Source organism: Vipera ursinii (genome assembly GCF_947247035.1).
Source record: "Vipera ursinii genome assembly, chromosome: 7".
Lineage (NCBI taxonomy): Eukaryota > Metazoa > Chordata > Lepidosauria > Squamata > Viperidae > Vipera > Vipera ursinii.
Genome location: NC_139521.1, coordinates 19,744,440 through 19,760,380, shown reverse-complemented (window position 1 = coordinate 19,760,380; position 15,941 = coordinate 19,744,440). Strand labels below are relative to the sequence as shown.

General features: G+C 38.6%; 1 protein-coding gene across 2 annotated transcripts in view; it reads left to right on the top strand.

Annotated features, from left to right (window-relative positions):
* The window catches only part of WDR1 (WD repeat domain 1), a 47,933-nt gene extending 33,063 nt beyond the window's left edge, over positions 1-14,870 (top strand). Inside the window, exons 8-15 of one of the 2 annotated variants that reach the window (XM_083366929.1) lie at positions 4,370-4,603; positions 6,017-6,106; positions 6,746-6,900; positions 9,096-9,180; positions 10,610-10,720; positions 11,025-11,198; positions 13,064-13,208; positions 14,222-14,870. In XM_083366929.1, the coding sequence (XP_083223055.1) occupies positions 4,370-4,603; positions 6,017-6,106; positions 6,746-6,900; positions 9,096-9,180; positions 10,610-10,720; positions 11,025-11,198; positions 13,064-13,208; positions 14,222-14,331 (1,104 nt within the window). In that variant the 3' untranslated portion in view covers positions 14,332-14,870. Of the gene's footprint in view, positions 1-4,369; positions 4,604-6,016; positions 6,107-6,745; positions 6,901-9,092; positions 9,181-10,609; positions 10,721-11,024; positions 11,199-13,063; positions 13,209-14,221 lie in introns of both variants that reach the window. The other variant, XM_083366928.1, reaches the window with a different exon arrangement.
* Positions 14,871-15,941: the final 1,071 nt, after the last annotated feature.

Below are 15,941 nucleotides of genomic sequence, written 5' to 3'. Positions count from 1 at the left end.
AGCAAGAAAAAAGGCTATCAGTCCTGTTATTTGATAGTGAAACAGACAAGTCTGGAAACCTGAAGAAATATTGAAATTTATTCACTTGAGTAGTATTTCATAGGTTAAAATTATTCTGCATTGTTGAAGCAGATTAGACTTTCTGTAGGATTTCCTTTATTACACAGTTCTAAGGAACCTCAAAATGATCGTTTGTTTGTTTATATTCAAATTTATATGACTGCCTATCTAATGAAAAGTGACTCTACAGCAGGGGTGTCAAACTGCCGGCCCACGGGCCGGATGTGTCATGCAGAAGCCATGCCCACCCCATTGCCAGCAATGGCAAAACCGTTCCAATACATTGCGTGACATCACGTGACATCGTGAGTTTGACATGTCTGCTCTACAGTTATAGTCTAGACATAAATATCTTAAGCCAAATAGGTTGGCTTCACTACCACCTTGAATTTCACCCCTAAGGTAATGAGTAACCGATGTAACTTATAATAGAGATGTTAAATGGGAGAATCTAGAAGTGCTAATCACTAGGGGAATATTCCATTATAGACCAGTTGAACTTTTTAGTTAGTCTTCAAAAGCAGCTCCGTGTTGTCAGAATTGGAATATTCCAAATGAGAGAAGGGTCTCCCTAATAGGAAAAGTTATAACTGAACATATGCAAACTATATAGCCACAGTTGTCTCCTGTTCTTCAAGTAGTAGATATTGGTCCCCAAAGACCCCATGTTATGAACCAGTTCTGCATGGGACAGTGCAAACCCTCCCAGAGTCAGAAGGAATATTTCTGATATTAGATGGCTTTCAAACCCATAGTCTGAATCTCTTTCAGGAAGAAGGGGACAATTGCAAAGGAGTGATTTCCCTTCTCAACTCCCAAAGGCACTTCAGTAAGATATTGAGTGCTATTTGGAAGTCCTGCAAAACCAGGATAGACCTTTCAGATAGATATTCATTGTCTAAGTCTCACCATAGGTTGTTCACAAGGGTGATCAATGTCTTAGTACTATCCCTAGGTCTGAAATCTGGACTGGAAAGGTCAAGATTATCCATCTCCTCCAGGATACTGCAAGCCTCAGATCACCTTCCTAACATTTGTTTAAAAAGGAAAGGTTGGAGATTGGACAATTATTTTGCAGTAATTCTAGGTCAAGTGTTTGTTTCATGCAAGGGGACATATATAGCAAAGCAGATGGTATCAGCCCTTCTCTTCATAATTAATATGTTGCTAGCCAACAATCTGTGGATATTGCTATTCTCTTATCAGCCCCATGTAGACTTCTCTTACTATCTCTAGCCATATTTGCTCCTTGAGTTCTGCCAGTGTTTTTCTAGGCATCTCCTCTGTTGCTTCATATCTTGTAGCTTCTTGGTAAATGAAACTCCTCTGGATTGTCAAACTGAGGTTGCTAAAGAGCAATTTTATTGAAAATTGCCACTGTCTCAAGATTCCAACTGGTTATTCAATAGAACTGTGCACAAGGGCCTTGTGAAACCACTAAGCATCCTCTGGAAGATCCTTAAGAGAGATCTAGGGTGGACTTATCACATAGGTCTATTTTGCTTGCAAGTATTGGGAACTTTGCTCTAAAGCAATCAAAAGAGTGATCTGACTTAAAAAGAACAGATGTTAATGCTTTCCACTCTTAGATCATAACAGATCTGCTCTAAGACAGTTTGGTGGAATGTAGTCAGGTGTCACAGAATGGTGACAGGTGCTCTTTCTCAGAAGGCAAAGAAACAATGGTGCTTGGAATGTTTGATAGGCAGGAAGAGAGGGAGGTTGGACCTTCCCTCGCAGTTCACAGAATATATCATTATTGCAGATAATTGCTTCAGTCTGGCACAATTCTGTTTGTAAATAATAGTAAAGGGATTATTCAGAAGTAACTCCATGTGTTTAGGGGCTTTCACCACCCAGGAACACGCCTTTCCTTATGGAAAAGCAGAAGTTATTCAAAACAACAGCATAAATCAAAGAGAAAAGGGGGGGGGAACAGATGAAGTCCAGCAGAGGGTTAAAATAAATCAGCATTCAACCAGCCAGCCAACTTTTAAAAATAAAGAGCAAAGTGAAACAGGTGCTTTAAAAGTGAAGTTAAATCCAAGCATTCTGAGAGGAAAGATATTTTTTTTTAAATTCCATTTATATCCCGCCCTTCTCCGAAGACTCAGGGCGGCTTACAAGCTTAGCAGTAGCCTTCATTCTATGTATATGCCTGCTTATTAGGGCTTTCATACACCCCCCAAGCGGCATTATTACAAAGTCAGCTTAATTGCCCCCAACAATCTGGGTCCTCATTTTACCTACCTCGGAAGGATGGAAGGCTGAGTCAACCTTGAGCCTGGTGGGATGCGAACCTGCACTAATTGCAGGCAGCTGGTGTTACTTAAGGAGGCATTAGCCCACTGCTCCACCAAGGCAGTGACTTTCCCACTCCTCCCACAGGGAATTGCAATCTTCAAAATTCTTCCAGGGGTTCCAAAGTCACCCACAAATCATCTTGGGTCATTCCTAAGTGCTCCCATTCAAATCCAGGAAGCAACACTGCCAAAGAACCAGCTTTGGCGGCGAAATCAGCAGATCTTCAGCAGGAGAAAGAAAAGTTCCTACCATTCAGCAGCCATCTTGGGGAAGGAGCCCCAAGTCACTTCTGAACTTAACTCAAGTGATGGGGTGTTAAATCTCCCAAATATAAAATTGGGGGTATTCTGCTCACCCCAGTAATAAGTTCCAGCAAATCCAGAGAGGGATGCTGCTGTGCAGTAGCACCACTTGTCTCAATCTCATGACCTCACACTTGGTAGTAGAGCCTCATACTTAGTTATTTGTGGATCTCTGCCTGCGGTCCTCCTGCCAGAGCCTCTGACATAACAACGGCTACAGTACTTTTCATACCTGGATTCATGACTGATGCCAAATCGAGAACTCAAATCGTCATATTTCACTTCATTTGTTCAGGCCTCAAATCCATATCCACATCAGCTCCCTCTTTCATGATTAAATCATGAAAAAGCTTTACTGTAAAGTAAGCCTGGCATTAAGTAACCTGGCTTGTTAGGACCCAAAGTAGGGAACGGTCTTAGAAAAACAGGCCTGCTTCCTAACAGGTAGTTTACCTCTGTTGCCTATGATATCTCCCTCTGATCTTTACTATCACAAAGATTTTTTTTCAAAATCTATTACTCCTGAGCTCTGTCTTCCTTAGGAATAACAATTCCTAATATCTACCTGATATCACACATCTTCTTCATAACCATATCCTAGGGCAGGGGTAGGCAACCTCGGCTCTTTTATGACTCATGGACTTCAACTCCCAGAATTCCTGAGTCAGGAATTCTGGGAGTTGAAGTCCATGAGTCATAAAAGAGCCGAGGTTGCCTACCCCTGTCCTAGGGTATTGTACTTACCAAGCACTTGGCTGCTACTCTAATAACTGTGTCAACAGTTCAATATAATATAATAAAAGCAATATAATACACTGACATATATTAATATTCAATAATGTAGCAATATGAATGAGAAAATTAAGGAAGAAAAATAGGGGAAAAAGAAAACTTCAATATACTTATTGCTTTGCAAAAATGCTACATTATAATCAGATATTTAGTTTTATTTATGTACATAATTTTTATTAGAGAAAAGTATTGCAAATTATCACAATATCTATGCAAAAATAGCATTGCTTCATTATCTAATTAATAGAAAATATTATCTTTTTCAGGACAGATATGATAAGAACCAAAATATCTGGAATAATACCACTTTTTAAATTTCCTAGTATTATTCTTTTAGCTACCCTCATGCACAATGCAATCTCAGACACATTCCAAAAATGAATATAACTCAATATCATATTAGCATCTTTAACATTTAAAATATCCCCATAAATCTACTTATATAAATACTATTTCAGAACAGTGTCAGAAAAATCACCAAACCATATCATATAAGTCAGTGAACTCTTAGATTTTTTTATGTCTCCAACAGAGGAAATCTTTCAAATTTTTGATGAATCAGCTTTTACCTCATCCATTGATACAATTTTAATGATTTTAAGGACTTGCAGCCATTGATATAAACATCAGATACTCCAGTTCTTCTGTACATGTTTGATATATTCCAAAAATATTCTTGGTCTTTTGATCTAAATAGGTTGTGGGTTTAATTTCTGCAATGGATTCCATCAATTGGGCAAATATACCAGGTGACTTTGTAGCAGCAAGCATCTGGTGCATATTGAGATGTTATTCCAGAGTTTAATTTGATTTCTGTTTGATATGAACTTCACTGTCAAGAAAGGAGTCATATTTATTTCCTAAATAGTTTCTTCTTATCCTATTGATAAGGTGTTTTTTTCTGTTAACAGATTAGTTGGAGTCCAGATGGCCATCGCCTTCTTTCTGCTTCTGGGGATAAAACAGCTAAGATCTGGGATGTTGGTGCCCAGAGTGTGGTAACTACATTTAAAATGGGATCAGATGTTCTGGACCAGCAATTGGGCTGTTTGTGGCAAAAAGGTCATTTATTGACACTATCCCTTTCTGGCTATATCAACTATCTGGATGAGAACAATCCAAATAAGCCTCTTTGCATTATAAAGGTTTGTGGAATAATTAAGGCAGTGAATTCTAGTTTTCAACCTCTGTTTAGCAATAATAATCATGGCTATGAAAAATAATTCAATCAAAGACTGGTTTGAATCACAGTGATTATATTATTCTGTTGGCTATTGAGTTAGTTTAAACACAGTGGTTTTAATAAAAGTAAATCAACTCTGCATTTTAGGTGAATATTGTTGATACCATTATGGGAAATGCAAATACTTTTTTTAAAAAAAATTATTGTATTGGGGTAATTAATATATAGAACATCACATGTCTACATACAGACTCTTAGGATCCAGAGAATGTGATCAGTTCTATGCAGCAAAGCTTTTGAGCTGTATTTCCTAAAGATCAGGTTTTAAAATGGGTTTGATGTGGCTAATACTTGGAATTGAGGCCACAGAAAACCACAGGGAAGTGGGTTTGACTAGAAAGTAAAAAGAATTCCCATAGAGGGTAGAAAAAGCTGTCTCCAGCTCTTCATCCACATAGTCCAGGGTATTCCTTGCCTAGGATTTTTACTTCTCTTATCACACAATTCTCAGTCATCTAGAACTCATGTTCATCATTCAGTCTTTGGCTTTTTTAGTCTTCCAGCCCAGAACACTTACTTAATACCAACTTTCCTTACTCCATTCATTTTCCCCACATCACTTTTAGCATCCGTTCCCTTCCTTGCCAACTCTGCCCCAACTGTTCAGCACCCTCTCTTTCTGGATTGGTCTCTTCCTCAAAGGGAGAAGTGACATCCAAGGAAAGTGCCAAAACAGAATGTCTGAAAGCCCAGGTAGAGAACAGGCAGCTGAGAGGATGCACTGCTGCCCTTACATAGTTGAGAGACTTTGAAGGTATTTGTGCTTCAGCAGGTCTGATTCTTCCTTAGTGAGAGGGAGTAGTTTAAGGCACTCTGAGTAAAGCTACTTGTCCTTTTTTTCCTGCCTTGTCTCTGCAGAACAGGCCACCTTGCCTTTTCTCTAGCTTCATCCAAAAGAGCAAAATATCCCTCCTGTAGTCTTTCTGAAAAAGGATTTTTCGTAAGAAGTGTAAGCTGTTGAGGGAATCCTGTGAACTTTTTAATGTTTTAGAGAAGGTAACAATGGCAGAAAGAAAGTCTTTGGCATATAGTTATCTTATTTTTTCAGTAGTCTATATTCAAGTGAAAGGAAGTTTGGGCAGACAGTTTTTCCAATGGTTCATAAACTTCCCTTTGGCTACCACTAAAGTAGCTGAAGCTTAGAAAATCCTTTTCTAAGAAAAGGCCAAGTAGTTTTGTTGGGAATCTGGGAGCTATTCCTGTTCCACTGGATCTAAACCTCTGGTTTTTGATGTGAAGAAGTTTAAGTAAATGTCTTTGTTTTTTAAAAAAGATAAATATGGCTTTTGTAGTAATTATATCTGCTTTCTTGCAGGGTCACAGCAAATCAATACAGTGTCTTACAGTGCATAAAAATGGAGGGAAATCCTATATATACTCTGGAAGCCATGATGGACATATTAATATCCTTTAAATGATTAACAATTTTTGTGCTAACCTGAGGTGGCTAAATAGCTATTTTTTCATACAGGATATACTAGAGCTGTTCATGCTTATTTGAATTGCTGAATGAAAGCCTTCAAGTTGTCCAGCTCTCTTTTTTGAGATATTCAGTATAATTTGAAGTTATTCTATTTGAGTTGAATAAAATAGTTAGCATAGAACCTCCTCCATGCAGCATTTGTAGCTTCTCAAACTTCAAGTGTCTTTCTCTCCCTTTGTCCAAATATATTTTCATCAACCCTCCAGCACTTTTCATAAGATCCAAAGTATTTTCTATTCATTTCTTTATAAGTAATTTGAACTTATGAAAGGCTTATAGTCCTTTACAAAAGCATCAGACATGGCAAGTTCCATTAGGGTTTACAGTGCTGATACCAGTGTTGATTTCTTAAAACCTTGGGAAAATAATCATCATCATGTAGTTTGGGCATTTATTGTTGACTAAATGTATGCAGCAGAACATTTTTTTTTTATTGAAAAGTTTTAAAAATACAGTTTTCTATGCAGCAGAACTTTTGACATAGCTTGTTACAAGGATTAGGTTTTGGATTTTCTTTTCTCCGCATCCTGAAGAGAATTTCCTTAATATTTTTTTGCACATTATTGGGATTCTGAAACAGGAGAAAATGATGGATTTGGTGGGAAAGGACACACAAATCTAGTTTCCCGAATGGCTGTGGATGACTTTGAGCAGTTGGTCAGCTGTAGTATGGATGATACTGTGCGTTATACCAGTCTTAACAAAAAGGAATACAGGTATTTGTGTTTTAAGCTTTCATCACAATTTTTTTCTGTCATCCTACCATTAAAATATCTATTTCAATTTTTTGGCTATTTAGTGTGTTATATGAAAATCTGTGTCTGATAAGCAGTTTTCACAAGCAACAATTGCATTGTTTGCCATACTGTGATTAATGTTTCAGTAGCATCCTTGTTACCATATTAATGTCATGTGCGACACACATGAGCAATTGTATGTATTCAACTGTAAACACATTTTAGAAGTTGAAGTGAAATAATTAATATTGAAGAAAAAAATTCTAAGGGTAAAACAATGGAGAGAAACTCTACATTGTTGTTAAGATAAAGTAAATTGATTCTGAAGCCAGTTTTCATGTTCCAGAAATGGTGAAGAATAACATAACTTGGTTATATCTTGTCTAGTTTGACTGTGTGAACCCTGAGGAAAGTAGTCAGGGTTCTCTATAGCCTTGGTTCTGCCAAATGTAATCTCAATCCCTGCCCTTCCTGGTTGATAAAAGCCTCCAGGGAGGTGATGGGGCCCAGTTTAGGATGCTGGTAAATGCATCCTTGAATAAGGGGATGCTACTATCCTCCTTAAAGGAGGCAGTGATTTGTGGACACCTTAAAAGCTATCACAGGATATGTGGGCAGTTATTAACCAGACATAAATATTTCCTTTTTGGGAAAAGGTTGAGAAAGTGATGGGGCTGCAGCAGAAGAGAACCATGGAGAAAATTGATTATCTGGATCAGGTTTCATGTCAAGAAACAGTGTAAAGATGACATTGACTGAGAGAGTGGGATTGGGGAGTGCAACAGTATTGGTGATGCTTGATCTTTCAGAGGTTTTTGATATCATTAGTCATGGTATATTTCTAGATCTGCAATGTTTCTCCTCTTTCCTAAAAAGGTGGTTCCAGTTGCCTTTGTTACACAGATCAGGTTCTAGATTACATTTGTGGGGTGCTCTGGTTGCAGGGCTTGATCTTTCAATTCTTGTTCAACACTTGTATGAAATCACTATAAAGGAGAACATCCGTAAATGTAGGATACCAAATAATATATCTTAGCCCTGACCTGCAGGGTGGTTTGAGGTGGATCGAGTCTGGATAGGGGGGAACAAGTTGATGTTCAGGTTCAGCAAGGCAGACTGGCTCTTGATTTATATGCTATTGGATTCCAGAAAGATTCCATATTTATTTATTTATTTTATTTTATTTTATTGGATTTATATACCGCCCTTTCCTGAAGGACTCAGGGCGGTTGTAGACTATAAACCAAAATTATTTCTTTTAGGTATAGTTCTGGCTTTGGAAAATTTTGGCATTTTTTCCCATAGTTTTCTCATGTCAAACTGGCTTTTAATGCAGATGTTCTGCTGGATCCACAGCTCTGGGATCCACATTAGATCCCGGAAAGCTATAGCCACATCTCCATCTCATTTACCACTTGCATCCTTGTTTGGAATAGAAGGCTTTACTCATAGTGATTCATGCATCTTGATTGAGCTATTGTAGTGTATTCTACATGGGACTGTTCTTGAAAAGTATTCAGAAACTACAAATAATCATGTGGGTTCTTCATTGTGTTATGTAGCACTTCTGGAGAAAAAAACTGATTAACCATTTGACTTCCAGGTGTTAGTTGTCACTTTTAAACCCATGTACAGCTCAGCATCTGCATGTCTGTGAGACCCCCTTCTCCCAGTGGTATCTGCCTGGGTGAGCAGGTCCATCTACTTGCTCAAGAGACCACAGAAACATGGCCTTTTCTATTGTTGCCCCTCCCCCTTTTGGAAAAGCACACCCCAGACATTTGAATGGTTCTTTTTTTTGACATTTAGAAAATCTATAAAATAAAACAACCCTGGGAAATAGATGTTTGTCCACTACTAATGGAAATAATTCTAATTACAGAGAAATAGATCACAACTCTTTTTATAGTCTTCAAGTGCAGTTTAATAGTTCTGATTGGTGGATTGTATTTAATTTGTTTTAATCCAAACAGTACTTTCAGAACAAGTACTGCTTAGAGTCAGTAATGCTTGGAGTGGACAGTGAATCTGTAAAATATATTCAAAAGCTATTATAATGTCTGTAGACCTGTGCCATAGTTGTTCTGGCTGCTTTTGTAAGCAGCTTGAATACTTCATAGTATGTTGCTGCTCATGTTTCTTCAGTTGGGAAATCTCGCTTTTTTTTTTAGCAGTGAAAATGTTATAAAAATGGATGTTCAACCAAAATGTGTGGCAGTTGGACCTGGAGGATATGCAGTGGTCATATGCATTGGAGAAGTGAGTAAATTCAGAAAAACGAATCATATTGCATTCTTTTATTCAGTTATTTTAATCCTGTTGCTTTGGGGAAGTGATTTTGTACCTTTAGTATGTTTTATAAATCCAACTGCTCTGGTCAGTTGACATTTCATTGTATTGTGTAAACTATAAAAAAATTAATTCAGTAACCAGATCAAGGGATGTTGTTAGAATGCAGCAATAATGATTTAGGGGGTTCCTCCCCACAAATTAATCAGAGTAGGGAAAGAGGTATGAACATGCAATGAGTATGTGAAGAAAAAGGGTTGTGGCACTTGTTTTGAACTCACATAGGGGAAAAATCCTGTTGCAGAAATCCCTGATTGGAACATTGCACTTGTTGTGACTCAGGGCCAGCCTGTGGGTCCGACAGCCGGCTCCGACGTATCGGAGGACTCAGATGAGGGGGAGGAGGGAGACGAACCGGCTGATGATGGTTTGGAGGCTTTGCAGAGTCCTCAGCCGGGGACCTCTTCTCAGCTGCGTGAGCCCGAGAGTGCGGAGGATGATGACCCACAGCTGGCCCTGTTCAAGGACGCCCGACGCAGGAGGCAGTCGAGCAGGAACAAACAAAGAAAGGCTATGGGACTCCTCGGGAGGAGGCACAGGGAGACCACGCCCTGAGCTCTCTATAAAAGGAGTGTTTGGGGAGGGGCTGGTTGCTGAAAGCAACTTTTCCGCTTGAGAAGACAAGCTCTAGTGTTTTTGTTAACTGCGTAATTAAATCTTGGCAGAAGCCTTTTAGCCTTGGACGCTCTCCAGTCTCTTCTTTCTGATAAGGGGTTTGTTAGAAGAGGGCTGGTTCAGAACAGCACTCTAGACAAAAGATCAAGAGCCAGTTGGGTCTAGAGGTTAAGGCAGGTGTCCATAGCCCACTATTGGGCCTTGAGCCCTTCAGAACTGGGCCGCAGAAGTAGTGGATGAGCACATGCCCACTTATATGAGCAGCAGGCAAGCAAGGGCAAGTGTGCTCCATTTGCATGAGCGGCATGTGTGCGCTCCAGTTGTGCAAGTGGTGTGTGTGCGTGCCTGTTGCTCGTGCAAATGGAGCTACATGTGCACTTGCATGCTACTCACATGGAACCATCCCTCTCCCCGCCCTCCCCCCGGCCGGCACGCAAAGCCAGAAAGGTTGGGGAACTCTGGGTTAAGGCACCAGGCTAGAAACCAGGAAACAGTGAATTCTAGTCACAGGACACAGGCATGAAAGTTTTTTTGGTGAGCATGGGTCAGTCCCTCTCTCTGACCATAAGATCAGGTTTGACAACTGCTCAGTCAATTCCTGTTGCAATTAATGGATTAGCACTCAGTTGATTGGAAATAATGTGGACCCTGCACTTGCAGGGAGAAAATGTTAGAGCGAAAAGACTATAAGCAAAAGTTCATGCATATTTTTCTTCAATTATAGATTATTTTGATGAAGGATAAGAAAAAGTGTTTTGCAATTGATAACCCTGGTTTTGAACCGGAAGCAGTGTCAGTTCACCCTGGAGGTGGGACAGCAGCAGTTGGAGGAACAGTAAGAATTTTTCTCATGAAATCATTTAATTCTCAAGCTTTTGACATGGATACAAAAATGTATTAAAATATTTTTTTGTAACAGAATTTTCTTAAAACCTTATTCCTTAATTTTGGATTTGGGGGTCCCTTGAATACACTCCTTTTATCATGCAGTTATTATTGATCATCATAAGCTGTGTTGCATTATTTTCTGGCCAAAGTGTCATATTTCTGCCTCTTTTAAAGTATCCTTCAGTTTTGAAAGCATCCACAGTTTGTTTGGTGCATACTTAAGCTTACACTTGTTATGTTTGTATCTCTAGGATGGGAAAGTACATTTGTATGCAATTCATGGAGCTTCTTTAAAAAGTGAAGAGATTGTCCTGGAAGCCAAAGGACCAGTAACTGACCTGGCATATTCTCCTGATGGAGCTTTCCTGGCTGTGACAGATGCAAACAAAGTTGTCACAGTGTTCAGCGTTGCTGATGGCTATGGGGTAAGAACTATGTTAATCATCTGCAATTGGGTTTTTAGTTTTATGTCTTAAATAGAAAGCATAATAATAGTTCTGCCACATAAATCCCATTTCTAATCACCTTGCAATGGCATCTGGTAGGTTTATGGTCAATCCTCATAAGCAGGTTAGTTAGTAGTATAAAGGCTGCTGGCCTATAGTTTTGGTAATTAAGATGCACTTTGGAAGAACTATGTTGCCTAATGAAAGTATTGATAGGTTGAAATGATCAAATCAAACCTTATTGTTGGAACCTATTCCCCCATTTTTTAAAAAAAAATGCATAACCATTTAAATCTAATCTTGAATTGTTTACTCATCTGTATTGATTTCCCTTATAGCTTTGGTATAATTAGAACATGAAAGTAATAAATTGTTGAATAATTATTAGAATAATAATTAAATAATCATCACCAGTAAATTGGAAAAGGCAGCTTTACTTTACATCCTGCAAGGATACTATAGAATATGGGTGTCAAACTCATGACATGACATGTCTTGATGTATTGTGACTATTTTCCCTATTGCTGGCAATGGGGTGGGCATGTTTTTGATGTGACGCATCCGGCCCATGGGCCAGCAGTTTGACACTTCTGCTCTAGAACAGACATGTCAAACACAAGGCCCAGGGAACGGATCTGGCCCGCGAAGTGGTTTCATGTGGCCTGCGAAGCCATCCTGGAAACAGTGAGGGAACGGTCCCCGCTGCCTTGGCCCTGGCCCAGGCCAGCCAGGAGCCAATGTACAATTTTGTCATCTATGCTGAAATACATTCAGTCTTAGCTCCACAAGGCCATCTGGAAACAGGGACTGGCCACTGCCGTGTCGGTATTGCCCCCTGGGTGCACGCTGGGGAGTTATGACCCTTTGTGAGGAATGAAGAAATGCACCATTGCCTGGAAGTGGCCAGCTCATGGCCCTGTCTACTTTGGGCAGGCTAGGCACCCTTGACGGGAACAATGTAGAGCTGGCCATGCCCTCCCAGTAGGCCACACGCACTCCAGCCATGCCCAACCAGTAGGCCATGCCTACCCTGGCCACACCCACCTGCCCTCCAAGGGCAACCACAATGCTGATGCAACCCTCAATGAAATTGAGTTTGACACTCCTGCTCTAGAAGGACTAGGGCAGATCTGATGGCAGTATTCCAGTATTTGAGAGGCTGCCACAAGGATGAGGGGGTCAATTTATTTTCCAAAGCATCAGAAGGCAAGACAAGAAATAATGGATGGAAACTAATCTAAGACTTTGAAAAAAAGTTCAGAGAAGAGCAACTAAAATGATCAAAGGCCTGGAGACTAAAACATATGAAGAACAGCTGTAGGACTTGGGTTTGGCTAATTTAAAGAAAAGAAAAATGGGTGACATGATAGCAGTATGAGTATTTGAGGGTCTGTCACAAAGAAACTATTCTCCAATGCACCAAAGGGCAGGACAAGAAACAATGGTTAGAAACTGACTAAAGAGAGAAGCAACCTGGAATTAAGGAGAAACTTCTTTACAGTGAGGACAATTAACCAGTGGAACAGCTTGCCTTCAAACGTTGTGAGTGCTTCATCACTCAAGGTTTTTAAGAAGAGACTGGACAGTCACTTGTCTGAAATGATATAGAGACTCCTACTTGAGCAGGGAGCTGAACTAGAAGACCTCCAACTCTATTCTGATTATTATTATTAAAAACCTTTAACACCATCAAATATCCACATCTGTTTATCTCAGATCCATGGAAAGGACTTGATAGGTAGACAAAAATGCCAAGTCCAGTCTGACTGTGACAAACCATACTAATAAAAATAATTAATTTAATTTTGGAATTAAAAATATTATATGATTTTTTTTCTGAATAGGAACATAATGTATTCTATGGCCATCATGCAAAAATAGTTTGTGTTGCCTGGTCCCCTGATAATGAGCACTTTGCTACTGGTGGTATGGACATGTTGGTGAACATTTGGACCCTAAATGACTCAGAAACTCGAGTCAAAATACCAGGTGATTCAGGCTTTTTTTCCTTTGAAAGAAGCAATGCTGAAATAGATTGAAAAAGAAGATGTTGCAGTCTATATTACTTATCTGGGCTACATTCTATTTGATAGACAAAATTAAAGTTTTCAGGAGAAATTTTAGGTTTGAAAATGAATTTTTCCACAGAGATAGTTGGAAATTCAAAAATCAATTGTTTTTACAAGACTTAATTGAAGAAGAGTGCCCAATCCATGCATTTTTATCTTCCCTGTTTCTTCTCCCATAAGAATTGTAGAATTTGAGAGAGTGAAGGGTCAATTCATTTATTCATTCATTCATTTTGTTCAGTTTACGCATTTATTCAATTTCTAGAGCTGTTTCTCAGCATAGAAATCCATAAAAGATGCCTTATAGTTTCTGCTTTGAAATGTCCAAGGAAGGACATTTTTAATGAGTCGTTGGTCCTGCTATTAAATACTGTGTTTCCCCAAAATAAGACTGGGTCTTATATTAATTTTTGCTCCAAAAGATATATTAGCTCTTATTTTCCGGTTAGGCCTTATTTTGGGGGAAATGTAGTATTAAATACATTCATCTGGCTGATGATCTTAACTGGGGCTTATTTTGGGGGTAGGGCTTATATTACAAGTAACCTGAAAAATCATGCTAGGGCTTATTTTTCGGTTAGGTCTTATTGTGGGGAAAATAGGGGTAGCAGTTCCTGTAAGAAATTTTTCCCCCTTCTTTTATTTGGAAGCTGCTTTCCAGCAAATTAAATTCCTGCTCCTTTCATGAAGCTTCGTTTTTAAAGAAAACCTACAATCTGTTTAATATTAAAAGAGAAGAACTGTAAGAGCCTCAGGATGGGTACCAGATCCAACATTTTATAGCAGTGATGTGCAAGGTGAGCAAAGGAAGCAATTACATGGCTAGCTAGACTGAAAGTCATATTAGTGCTAAGCTTTTTTTTCCAGAATGAATCTAAACAATTGGACGAGATTGTAATTACTCACATTTCTCTTTCATCTTCCCTTTGCTAGATGCACACAGGTTACATCACATTAGCGGTTTAGCATGGCTGGATGAACATACCTTGGTAACAACATCACATGATGCCTCAGTCAAAGAGTGGTCTATTTCCTACAAGTAAAATGCCTTCAGTCAGAATAACCTCATCAGGAGAGACTACTAGAGTGAAAGAAAGCAATTTTTTCCTGAAAATTTAGCAAATGTATAATGGGATTCTATAGCATATTCTACTATCTTTGCAGGCAGTGTTTATATCTGTAATTACATAACTGTTGAAAAGCTTTAGTCAGTAACAGTTTGCACATGAAAAGCACTTAAATTATATTTGAAGTTTAAAAAAATCTTTTGTGTGCTCAACATTCCAGAGTTTGCAATCTAGCAGGATGATAGAACTGATTTGGTTCCTTATTTTTAATACTATATGCAAAACACACATTCACCTGATCATGTACAGCATGAGATAACTCTCATTTTTTCTACTTGCAGAACATTTCTGTACTAAGTCATAATAAAAATGCTTATTGTGATCCAAAAAAATGAATTGTGATGTGCAACTACTGTATATGGGCTTGTCTGTAATCCCCCAAACTGTGGTCTCTGATTTTCCTCAAAAGAAAACAGTGGGGTACATCCATAATAAAATTTTTGGTATTTCCTGTGCAGATTTGTAGTTATTTTTAAGATAAAGAATTTTTTTTCCAGATTGACAGTTGGTACTGTTTTGCACAAATAAGAATATTTGATTATGATTTGTTTGGTAAAGGAATGCTTCTAGATCAGCTTTAAATATATTTTTTTCATGAGAAAGATGTTGATGTAAGAAAACTTGGATTAATCATAATAATATTTTATCATTATTAAGTATTAAAACAAACCAAATCATTATTTTGCTTTGAACTTGTCTTAGCAAAGATCAATCCAAGCCCAGTGAAATAAAATAACTAGGAAATTCATGTTCTCTATACAGATCTTCTGTATAGCTTTAGAGCCTGGCTGGAAGGGTCAAGGAGTCCAATCTGCTACTGAAATAGCTACCTGCCCCCTCTTAAGATCTCCAATGAAGAGGAACTTGGTTCCATGTTTCAGCTGTTCTGACCATGAGGATTTTTTTTTATTGAAAAGTTTTAAAATACAGTTTTCCTTTAAAAAACCCCCCTTCCCCCTCCCTCCTCCCCCCCTACCTCCCCCCCTCCCCCCTCCCTCCTCCCCCCCCTACCTCCCCCCCTCCCCCCCGACTTCCCAGAGCTAAATACAAGGTATATATATATAAAAAAGCAATCATAAACAACCATATACTAACAACTATAAATTCTAAAATCCATCACTCTCTAGCTTATATAGGATAAAACAAACCTTAGCAATATTAAATATATATAAAAAACTAAAATAGAAAAAGAAAAAAAAACGAAAGAAGACTTATTCGAATGCTACATAAAACTTCTTAACCCTATACTTGTTCTGGATAAACTCAATCCATTTTCTCCATTCCATAATATAACGTTCTTGCGAATGATCTTTCAAATAGGCCGAAATCTTCGCCATCTCTGCCAGGTTGGAAACCTTTAAAGTCCACTCTTCTATGGTCGGCAGTTCCTCTTTCTTCCAATATTGACCTATCAAAAGTCTTGCTGCCGTAACTAAGTTCAACATCAACTTGGTGTCCACAACTGTAGCGTCGACAATTATTTCCAACAAAAAAAATTGCGGACAACTTTATCCTCCGTTTAAAAA